This window comes from Vulpes lagopus, chromosome 12, assembly GCF_018345385.1.
Source record: "Vulpes lagopus strain Blue_001 chromosome 12, ASM1834538v1, whole genome shotgun sequence".
Classification (NCBI taxonomy): Eukaryota; Metazoa; Chordata; class Mammalia; order Carnivora; family Canidae; genus Vulpes; species Vulpes lagopus.
In genome coordinates, this window is record NC_054835.1 from 77454376 (window position 1) to 77467228 (window position 12853).

General features: G+C 32.6%; 1 protein-coding gene across 1 annotated transcript in view; it reads right to left on the reverse strand.

Annotated features, from left to right (window-relative positions):
- The window catches only part of TECRL (trans-2,3-enoyl-CoA reductase like), a 98596-nt gene that overhangs the window by 67911 nt on the left and 17832 nt on the right, over positions 1-12853 (reverse strand). Inside the window, exon 2 of the mRNA XM_041726082.1 lies at positions 9766-9817. Within this exon, the coding sequence (XP_041582016.1) occupies positions 9766-9817 (52 nt within the window). The remainder of the gene's footprint in view (positions 1-9765; positions 9818-12853) is intronic.

Genomic DNA, 12853 nt, shown 5'->3' on the forward strand with positions numbered 1-12853 from the left:
TTCCAAAGAAGACATCCAGATGCCTAACAGACACATGAAAAGATGCTCAACATCGCTAATCATCAGGGAAATACAAATCAAAACCATGATGAGATACCATCTCACACTTGTCAGAATGACTAAAATTTACACAAGAAACAACAGGTTTTGGTGAGGATTTGGAGAAATGTGAATGCTCGTACCCTGTTGGTGGGAATGCAAACTGGTGTAGACACTCTGGAAAACAGTATGGAGTTTCCTCAAAAAATTAAAAAAAGAACTACCCTTTGACCCAGCTATTGCACTTCTAGGTAATTACTTAATGGACACAAAATACCAATTTGTAGAGGTACATGCACACTGATGTTTATAGCATCATTATCAACAATAGCCAAACTATGGAAAGAGCCCAAATATCCACAGAGTGGGCTAGAGAAGATGTGATGCACACACATACACACAGCCCCCACAAAGGAATATTACTCAGCCCTAAAAAAAGAATTAAATATTTCCATTTGCAATAATATGGATAGAGCTAAGGTGTAATATGCCAAGTGAACTAAGTCAGTCAGAGAAAGACAAATACCATTATTATTTCACTCATACGTGGAATTTAAGAAGCAAAATAGAAGAATATAGAGAGAAGAAACAAACCATAAGAGACTAAATGATACAGAACAAACTGAGGATTAATGGATGGGCTAGATGAGTGATGAGTATTAAGGAGAGCACTTTTTAAAAAAATTTATTTGAGAGAGAGAGAGAGAGAGAGAGAGCATGAGCAAGGGGGAGGAGGGAGGTGCAGAGGGAGATGGAGAAAGAGAGGGAGAAGCAAACTTCCCCCTGAGCAGGGAGCCCAATGTGGGACCCCAGGACCCTGGGATCATAGACTGAGCCAAAGACAGATGCTTAACTCTCTGAGCAACCCAGGAACCCTTAAGGAGGGCACTTTTAATGAGCACTGGGTTTAGTATGTAGGTGATGAATCACTGAATTCCACTCCTGAAGTCAATATTGCATAATATGATCACTAATCAGAATTCAAGTAAAAATTTTAAAAAGATAATATATGTATATATATATACATATTATAAATAACTCAATTTTTTTTAAAAAAAAGAGTTTTATATGAGCCTAAGTTAAGATAGCTGCCTGGAAACATGGTTTTCATATGGAAGAAAATGCTCTGGAGAATGAAGAGTATTTGCAGTTTTATATACTTTGTACTTTTTGTAAAAGCTTATAGATTAGCATATAGGCAGAAATCACATATTTTAGTGGCATGGAACGCAGGGAGTGGGAGCATTGATATCTTAAGGGCAAGATGGTTTCCTTTAGGCTACTCATTTGCAATGTACGCTTGGTAGGCCATTAATCAGCCTTTTGGTTTAAATGAAGTTTATATACACTCCTGTTAACTTGGAAAGAAGTCTAAAATGGTTTCCCCCTTGTATATCAGATCTTCAGAGAGTTTTTCTCTCAACCATTTTAATTATAATTATGGTCTTTACCTCCACCAAATAATCACAGAAGTTATCATCCACAATAAGGGGTTGATGGCTTATTTATTTTTAGAGATTACACATGACATTTTAATAGCATTCAGAGTACCTTATCTTGTTGTGGTTGCAAATCACCTTTAGCTACAAAACCAGTAATATTTTTTAAGGATTTGAAGAAAAGGTGTTTTTTTTTTTAAAAACTATTTAGATGAAATCCTACCTTTATACAACTTTAAACAGCAATAGTATTGTCTAATCTCAGCTTTAGATTCCCTGGCTTCTTTCCTATAACAGCACAGTTTCCTAAATAACAGCACAGTTTTGAAAGAATATATCCACTGAGCTTTCCTTTAAAAAAATATTTCAATTCTTTTTATAAATATATCTTCTATTTTATCCAGTTTCTAAGGAGATCTAGACTATAGGAACTTAAATATATTTGGGTATGATAAAGCATAACAAAATAACATTCAGGCAAAATTTTTCCACTGTAATTTACTTGTTATTCTGGCAAACATTTTGATTGTTGAATGATTAAATCCACAAAATAGAATAGAACATTACAAATTTAAATTAGTATATACAGTTGGCTGTGGCTTTTTATAAGTTCTATTATGTTCTAAAACTATTAGGAACTATTCTAATAAAGTCATATAGTACCCAAAGATGGAAATAAATTAAATTTTAAATAAATCATGGAATAGTTGTTGAATTGAGTAGTGTGAAATAATGCTACTCAGCTTAAATATATAAGAGTTGTTGAACATGGAGGGTTTCTTTTTTTTTTCTTTTTAATTCCTTGAACTCTTAGAACTCATTCACATAGTTTTAGTCAGAGTGTCACCTGGACTCGTATGAGTCTTAATTTTTTGGCTCAGCTTTAACAACAAGATTTCCTTCTTCTGCACAACCTTTGTGAGAAAATGGGAGTATATAGAGCATGACCTATAGAGATGTGAGCAGGATGGTCACTGAGACTCTCTAAGAGAGGCTTTAGGATACAAACAGGAGCGGTCATCACAAGTGTGAATAAAGATGTGTGTGGAGGTCTGGAAAGATCAGGGGAGTATTGCAGCTGAAGCATTTCAGAAAATCTTGGTCCATTAAATGAGAAGAAAAAGAGACGAAAGTATATGTGTGTGCATATATATATATATATAAAGTTTTATTAGAATCTTTTTCATGAAACCATTGTTCTTTCCCTCTTATCTTAACAGCTAATATTTTAATTGTGATTTCCTTTCCATTCCATTTCTTCACCAGTCTGAGTGTCATGGTATCACCAGCACAATCTAAAAGATGATTCATAACAGAGCAGAACTAAAAAATTATAAACCCTGGAAAAGGATAAGAAAACTATTTTACAGGGCCAGAAAAATCACAGTAAATAAGCTTTAAAATGGAACTATGAAAAATGCAAAGCTGACGCAAAGTCAGGAAAATAGGGAGACCAGAAATCAAGATCAATCACAACACCTAAGAGAACAAAGAATAGAGATAAAAGACATATAAAGAGAACTCTCCCCCAGTAAATCCAGTCCTCTGATGACTTTGTTTCTTTCTTTACAGGATTAACAATTCTTATTATAACTGCAGGGCCTGAAAATAAACAGTGTCAGAAGTGTCCTAATAAAAAATTTATTCTGTCTCAGAAAATAAAGAAGTAAGTTTGTAAAAATCTAACAAGTATAGTTATATATATGATTATTATTATTTGAGTATATTTATGAAATTCAATAAAGAATTCAATATTATTGGGTTTTAAATATGCTAAATATAAATTTTTAAGGTAATCAACACATAACTTTATTTTGTTTCATTTTAACATTGTAAAATAATTAGTGTTAACAATAATTTTTGCTTGTCTTTATTATTTGATAGATACATTCAACATAATCTCCAATTTAATTGACTTACTGGTAATTATCTGTAACTTGATACAGCAAAACATGTTTTTGTGCTTTGAAAAGCTTGAAGATCAGTAAGTTTTTGAAATAATGTATAATGAATTTGAATTGCCTTGATATTATACTTCTTTTTTATTGAAGTATAATTGACACATAATATATTATTTTCAGGTGTGCAACATAGTGACTCAGTACCTATATATATTATGAAATATCACCACTATATGTAAATTTACCATGTGTCACAATACAACATTTTTATATCATTGACTGTATTTCCTATGCTTTACACCATATCCTCATGTGTTTATTTCATAAACGGAGGCCTACGCTTAATCTCTTTCACCTATTTTCTTCATCTCCCTACTCCCCCTACCCTCTGGCAATCAAACGGTCCTTAAAAGAAAGCTGGGGTAGCAATCCTCATATCAGATAAATTACAGTTTATCCCAAAGACTGTGTAAGAGATGAAGAGGGAGACTATATCATACTTAAAGGATCTATCCAACAAGAAGACCTAACAATTATCAATATTTATGCCCCTACTGTGGGAGTTGCCAAGTATATCAATTAATAACCAAAGTAAAGACATACTTAGATAATAATACACTAATACAGGGAGACTTCAACATGGCACTTTCTGCGAATGACAGATTTCTAAGCACAACATCTCCAGAGAAACAAGGGCTTTAAATGATACACTGGACCAGATGGATTTCAAAGATATATACAGAACTTTCCATCCTATTGCGCCTGAATATACATTCTTCTCAAGGCCACATGGAACTTTCTCCAGAATAGACCACATACTGGGTCACAATCAGGTTTCAACTGATACCAAAAGATTGGGATTGTCCCCTGCATATTTTCAGACCACAATGCTTTGAAAGTAGAACTCAATCAGAGGAAGAAATTTGGAAGAAACTCAAACATGTGGAGGTTAAAGAGCATCCTGCTGAAATATGAAAGGGTCAACCAGGAAATTAGAGAAGAATTAAAAAAAAATCATGGAAACTAATGAAAATAAAGATACAACAGTTCAAAATCTTCGGGATACAGCAAAAGCAGTCCTGAGAGAGAAATACATCACAATACAAGCATCCCTCAAAAACTGGAAAAAAAAACTCATATACACAAGCTAACCTTGCACCTAAAGGAACTAGAGAAAGAACAGCAAATAAAACAGCAGCAGAAGAGAGTTAATGAAGATTCGAGCAGAACTAATGAAATAGAGACCAGAAGAACTGTAGAACATATTAAAAAATAAAAACAGGATTTGGATATTTGAAAGAATAAGATAGATAAACCATTAGCCAGCCTTAGTAAAAAAAAAAACAAAAAAAGAGAGAAAAGACTCAAATTAATAAAATCACGAATGAAAAAGGAGAGATCACAACCAATACCAAGGAAATACAAACGATTTTAAAAACATAATATGAGCAGCTATATGCCAATAAATTAAGCAACTAGAAGAAATGGACACATTTCTGGAAAACCACAAACTACCAAAATTGGAACAGAAAGAAGGTGAAAACTTGAACAGGCCAATAACCAAGGAGGAAATTGAAGCCATCATCCAAAACCTCCCAAGACACAAAAGTCCAGGGCCAGATGGTTTCTCAGGGGAATTCTATCAACTGTTTAAAGAAAAAAACAATACCTATTCTACTAAAGCTGTTCCAAAAGATAGAAAGGGATGGAATACTTCCAAACTCGTTCTATGAGGCCAGCATCACCTTAATTCCAAAACTAGACAAAGACCTCACCAAAAAGGAGAATTATAGACCAATATCTCTGATGAACACAGATGCAAAAATTCTCAAGAAGATACTAGCCAAAGGATCCAAGAGTACATTAAGTAGATTATTCACCATAACCAAGTAGGATTTATCCCCAGGATGCAAGGCTGGTTCAACACTTATAAAGCAATCAATGTGATAGATCATATCAACAAGAGAAAAAACCAGAAACTTATGATCCTCTCAATAGATGCAAAGAACACATTTGACAAAATGCAGCATCCATTCCTGATCACAACTTTTCAGAGTGTAGGGATAGAGGGAACATTCCTCAGCATCTTAAAAGCCATCTACAAAGAGCCCACAACAAATATCATTCTCAATGGGGAAACATTGGGAGCCTTTCCCTTAAGATCAGGAGCACGACAGGGATGTCCACTCTCACCACTGCTATTCAATATAGTACTAGAATTCCTAACCTCAGCAATCAGGCAACAAGAAGAAATAAAAGGCATCCAAATTGGCAAAGAAGAAGTCAAACTCTCCGTCTTTGCAGATGACATGATACTGTATGTAGAAAACCCAAAAGACTCCATCCCAAGATTGCTAGAACTCATCCAGCAATTTGGCAGTGTGGCAGGATACAAAATTAATGCTCATAAATCAGCTGTCCTACACAGCTGTGATCATCAAGACAATATGGTACTGGCACAAAAACAGACACATAGATCAATGGAACAAAATAGAGAACCCAGAAGTGGCACCTCAACTCTATGGTCAACTAATATTCAGCAAAGCAGGAAAGACTACCCCCTGGCAAAAGGACAGTCTCTTCAATAAATGGTGCTGGGAAAATTGGACATCCACATGCAGAAGAATGAAACTGGACCACTCTCTTTCACCATACACAAAGATAAACTCAAAATGGATGAAAGATCTAAATGTGAGACAAGATTCCATCAAAATCCTAGAGAAGAACACAGGCAACACCCTTTTTGAACTCAGCCACAGCAACTTCTTGCAAGATACATCCACGAAGGCAAGGGAAACAAAAGCAAAAATGAATTACTGGGACTTAATCAAGATAAAAGCTTCCGCACAGCAAAAGAAACAGTGAACAGAACTAAAAGACAACCTACAGAATGGGAGAAGATATTTGCAAATGACCTATCAGATAAAGGGCTAGTTTCCAAGATCTATAAAGAACTTATTCAACTCAACACCAAAGAAACAAACAATCCAATCATGAAATGGGCAAAAGACACGAACAGAAATTTCACGGAGGAAGACATGGACATGGCCAACAAGCACATGAGAAAATCTTCCCCATCACTTGCCATCAGCGAAATACAAATCAAAACCACAATGAGATCCCACCTCACACCAGTGAGAATGGGGAAAATTAACAAGGCAGGAAACCACAAATGTTGGAGAGGATGTGGAGAAAAGGGAACCCTCTTGCACTGTTGGTGGGAATGTGAACTGGTGCAGCCACTCTGGAAAACTGTGTGGAGGTTCCTCAAAGAGTTAAAAATAGATCTGCCCTACGACCCAGCAATTGCACTGTTGGGGATTTACCTCAAAATACAGATGCAGTGAAACGGCAGGACACCTGCACCCCTATGCTTATAGCAGCAATGTCCACAATAGCCAGATTGTGAAAGGAGCCTCGGTGTTCATCGAAAGATGATGGATAAAGCAGATGTGGTCTATGTATACAATGGAATATTCCTCAGCCATTAGAAATGACAAATACCCACCATTTGCTTCAATGTGGATGGAACTGGAGGGTATTATGCTGAGTGAAGTAAGTCAATCGGAGAAGCACAAACATTATATGGTCTCATTCCTTTGGGAATATAAAATTAGTGAAAGGGAATAAAGCAGAAAAGAGAGAGAAATGAGTGGGAAATATCAGTGAAGGTGACAGAACATGAGAAACACCTAACTCTGGGAAACGAACAAAGGGTAGGGGAAGGGGAGTTGGGCGGGGGGATGGGGTGACTGGGTGACGGGAACTGAGGGTGGCACTTGACGGGATGAGCACTGGGTGTTATGCTAGATGTTGGCAAGTTGAACTCCAATAAAAAATTTTTAAAAATGCTCTGATGAACATAGGGGTGCATTTATCTTTCTGAATTAGTGTTTTTATTTCATTTGATTAATTACCCACAAGAGGAATTGTTGGATCATATGGTAGTTCTATTTTTATAATTTACAGATCTTCCATGCTGTTTTCCACAGTGGCTGAACCAATTTACGTTCCTACCAACAGTGCACAAGGATTCCCTTTTCCCCACATCCTCATCAGCATTTTTTATTTCTTGTCTTTTTGAGAATAGCCATTCTGAAAGACGTGAGGTGATTTCTTATTGTATTAATTTTCATTTCCTTCATAATTAGTGATGTTGAGCATTTTTTTGTGTTAGGCACATAAAATGTGGTATAATAATTACAGAAATACCTGAATATTATTTTATAAGTAATGGGATATTAGCACTGATTTTTAAAAAGTGCAAATGTCATAACTTACATAAAGTTGTTAAAGATTAGAACTGTGCTTAGGAAAACGAATAAAATGATAATCATCAAGAAATTATTAAGTCTAAAAAAAAAGAAATCCTTAAGTCTTGATATAGCTTTTAAAACTAATCATATTATTGTAAAATATTTTTAAAGGATTTTATTTATTTGTTTGTTTGTCTATAGAGCATAAGGGGCAGAAGGAGAGGGAGAGAGAGAAACTCAAGATCCACATTAAGCAAGGAACCCAAATTGGGGCTGAATTCTACAACCCTGAGATCATGACCTGAGCAGAAACCAACAGTCCAATGTTCAACCAACTGAGCCACCCAGGTGCCCCAGTTGTACTTTTAATTATCCAGTTCAGAAACTGGGCACTTCTAATATTTTCTGTAAGCTTCTTAATTTCACTTATTACTAGAATAGACTCTAGACTACATAAATACAGAACTTCTGGCTCTAAAAATTTTAAGATTTCTTGTTATGTATGTCTCTATATATTACAAACCATCATAAAAGCAGTCATAAACTTACACATCAAGATAATTACACATTTTTTCTATACATGCATTAGCCTTTGATTCTTTTCTTCATTTCCAGACAATAATAAAAATCATATATTTATTATGTTGTCATTATTAATTTAAAGACAATCATTTTCTTTCAACTTTCTACTCTCTAGTTAAAATATTGTTTTCATATGTCTTCTCACTTATTACTACAATCTACACTTTCTGAAACCACCTCATTACATAAGTTTAAACCAAGCCTTTCCAAAGATGACAACTCAATTATTAGTTTGAGATCCATATTTTATGCAAAGATAGGAATAACTCAAAACAAATGCATTAGTATGCAAATATACTGGAAATACTTATGTAAATAATCAGGATAACGTGGTTATCACATAGGTAATGTGATGAGGCACAAATTTTGCGCTTGAAAAAATTTTCCGTAACTTAGAAAGACTGGCATAAATATGCAGGGAATTTTATTTTCATGCCAGAACTTAGAGAACAAATTTCATGACAGATCTCTATGCTTGTTTTGTTCTCTTTTTCCTTACCATAATCCCTTTCTGATTCATTTCTGCATATCCAAACCTACATGTCTTTGTGGGAAATATTAGAACTTACCTTTTGAAGAATTTTTAACAGGTTAAGCATATTTTAAATAATTCTACCCCGTATTGTATATACCATTAGAAACTCTACCTATTTTAAGGTATTTTTAAACAGTTTGATACACTAAATTGTGAGAAGATTTTTCAGAAAAAATATTGTTCAACTAAATACAAGAGATTGAAAACTCTAACTAGCAAAAACCATACATTATAACAACACCAAGAATGAACTCTAAAGTAAACTAGGGATCCTGAAAAATAATGATTCATCAATATAGGTTCATGGACTGTAACAAGTGTACTATGATGTCAAATGTTGGTGAAAGATTCTGTGCATGTGTGAGGGCAGAATGTAAAAACTCTGTGTACTTTCTGCTTAGTTTTCCTATCAATGTAAAACTGCTTTAAAATTAAAGTCTACAAAAAATGTTATTATAGTAATTATAAACATTTTCACCATGTTTAAGTTATGAATAAACTTTATTGGAAAGTTGTAAAAATAAAAATCTAATTTAAACAGACCTCATATAAATATTTGTAAGTTAGTAATAATGAAACCTTTTAATGAGATAAATTTAGCTATTAATAAAATTAAATAGTACAGTTTTAATTTACTATGTAAAGAATTCCTGTGAAAGAAATTTGACTAGTATAAATACATGGAGTAAAACTTTTGCTTAGTATTTTGCTTACTTAGGAATACTTTGTACCAATTAATTCCTCATAAATAAAACGTTTCCTATTATAATAAAAATGTCCAAAAATGAAGGAGAAAATAATTTTGTGAAGAAACTAAGATTATTTTGGGTGAGAGAGTTAGATATGAAAATATTCACAGTCAAGAGGGGTATACCATATTATTTCTGAGTTTCTTGTAAAAATACGATTTCCATACACTCTTTCCCTCATTATATTGAACTTATTCTTACAGAAAAAAATGAATCAGTTTGAGAAAACTATAACATAAATTCTAAATTATATATAAAACTTACATGCTTTATGGAATTTTTGTTTAACATCATGAATAGTAGATGTTTGCACCACCTAAGAAAGAAAAGAAAACATATAGAGAGAATTATTTTAAAAAGTATTTGTTTGCTATATATCTAAAAAGAAAATATAGTTTTAAAAAGTATAAAATTATTGTGATTTAGCCACTGTGTTTTGTCTATTTAATCATTACTGCTTTGACAACCTTGAAGTATTGCATCAATATCTTTTCTTTAAAATTTCATTTTTGTTTGTAGCAGTAATGGTGTTATATGAGTTTATCTAAATGTTCATCTCTAAAATATATTTTTGAATGTTCTTTTCCCATTATATTCAATGATGAGACTATCAATTAAAATATGACTAAATATACAAGATAAACAGAAGGTAAAAGAGTTTATAGTAGAGGAGCTTCAGTATATGAAATTGATTTACATGGGCAAACAAAAGAGGGTAATATTTACTTCAAAATATCATCAGAAAAAAATAGCCTATCCAACTTCTCCTTAATTATGTTATTAAAACTGTCATCCAAAAATGCTATAGGTCAATCAAAATTCAAGTTAGATGTATTAAATAAATAATTGGATATTTTATTATTACTATTCATTCATGTTCGATACATGGTTTCATTAGAATTGCAAGACGTATGAGGATAAGAGTTTTATTTAAAGAGTTTTATTTAAATACTTCAAACCATCACATTTTTTTAAAACTTTCTGCCTTTGATCATATCAAACTTGCAAACTGAAATTTTTCCCCACTGTGTTGCCTTTCATTGGCTTATGAAAAAACTGACAATACTTCAAAATCTATAGAAAAGGACATATTCATTCCCATACAAATATATTTATTTTCTCTAAACACATATAGAATATTATGTTCATGATTTATTGTGTTGATACACTAAAATCTTATAGCTATTTTGGGAGAGTGAAGTGAAAAATAAAAGTGTGTTCTGGACGGCACATAATAATACCCCAAGCAGTTCGTATTAACATTATTATATTAAATATTTAATTAAATATTAAAAGTATAACAATGAATGCATTTATTTTACCATATTCCACTCTGATTAGTAGATCTATAATAGGATATGCTTCACTATTCATATTTTTTTTCTGATTTCTTCTATGGATATAGTTTACTAAGTAAGAAAGTTCTAAGACTTAAGCACTGAATGATGATATCAATTCCCATGTGAGTAGTGCAGTAAATAACAAAAGGAGCTTAAAGAATTGGTATGAAAATCTCAAATATTTTATAACATTGCTCTTGTTTGGAAGATGTTAGAAAACATTTGTAAAACACTTTTTAGAGAAGGCAATATATATTTAAATACTTAAACATATATTTCATTTTAGTATTGATAATTTAACTTTTATATTTGAATTGCATTTTTTTAAAGCATGGTGCTTTGTTTTAACATTGTTTATTGTTTTATCTTAATGTTACTGTGTCACAAAACAATTTTATATGTTGCTTCCTCTGATAAGGACACCTAAAATCCACATACAATTTTCTAGAGTATCAACTATTTACCACTCATTCAAGGGCCATCTAATTTGGGAAAACAGATAATTTTCATAATCAATAACTCCTCAGAGTTTGCTGTTGCTTAGCTATCACTTGATGAATGCATTATATTGTGTTTACATAGTGGTTGTACCAACTGTCTATAAAGTCCTTGAGGACAACGACCTGGAGTCATTGTAGTCTGCACTTCAACATCTAGTGTACCAAATAGCATGTCATAATGTTAAAGTCACTTCTGTTGAAATAAAAAATAGATCTGTGACTGCAAAGTCATGTGAAAACAAGTTTTAAAATCTGGCATGAAAAGTCTTTCCCAGGTAGATTTTTGTGGAAAAGGTATGTGCTTTACTAGGATATTTTTAATGAAAATCTTCTAATTTGATATATGCATTTTTTCTCTGAATTTACAAACTTTCAGAACTAAAATTATATTCTCCTGAAAGAAACCTACATTGGAAATGGGTTGTTATTGCCAAGCTCTTAACAAAGTTTTTAATTTACCTTTTAAATATTATATTTGACTTTCACATGTTAGGAAAGTGCTGATTTTGAATAAATCTTTGAGAACTGCCCTATCTGGAGCCATTTTTGTTAAATACAGAAGAAAAAAAGATAATTAACTCTTAAATGATTCAGATGGCATTGCTCAATTAGTCACAAGACTATGCTTGATCAACTCCTCCAGTTCTTCAGTTGTACTTAGAGCACAAAGATGATAATTAACAGAGTATGTAAGACTTTCTGATTACTAAAATAGATGTCTCTGTAGCTTCATCAGGAAGTTTATTCATAATAATGTCTACTTTTTAGCCAGTTTTAATACCTCTTAAAAAGGACAAACTATCATCACAATAATGTATTCACTCATATAAATCACAATTAATTGTGCAGATGGGAGACATAAGTATTCTAACATCTGAAATCTTGAAATTCTCTTCATTAATGTTTCTTTCTCATTAGAAGAAATTAATCTTAAAATGTTAAATAGAAAAGGTAAATGGTGTTTGTTAGTTGAATAAAAAATGTACTCCTAATTTCAACTGATCATCATTCAGTTTGGGGTCATTATTACTGTATCCAATTATTTAAATCAATAGACTTAGAAAAAGCTTTTCACATTCAAGTGAAATCTAGGATTTGCTTGAATTTGTCCCCTATGAAGATACTGCAAAATTTCACAAAAGAACTCTTTGTACTATTGCTACTTTTTAGAACTAAATTTTTAGCTACTTTCTCAGAAACTCCTTGAAATGAACAGATGTCTACAGAATACTGCTTATCCTGCTTAAAGAAATGAAAATTAAGGGATAAGGAAAAACAACAAACTCTTTGAAATTCATTTGACAGTAATTGCAATGCACAAACCAAAAAATTGTCAGTAAACTTTGGTTAGAAAAGAAATGTGTCCAACAGTAAAGACACAGAAAAACAGAATAAAAGATGAATTGAATAGAAATGGATAGAGAGGCGCAAAAATACACGCACATATACAAAACATCTAGTGCAGTTTTGTTAACTGGCATGAGCTTTTTGCTCCTAGTTTTTGAGACCCAA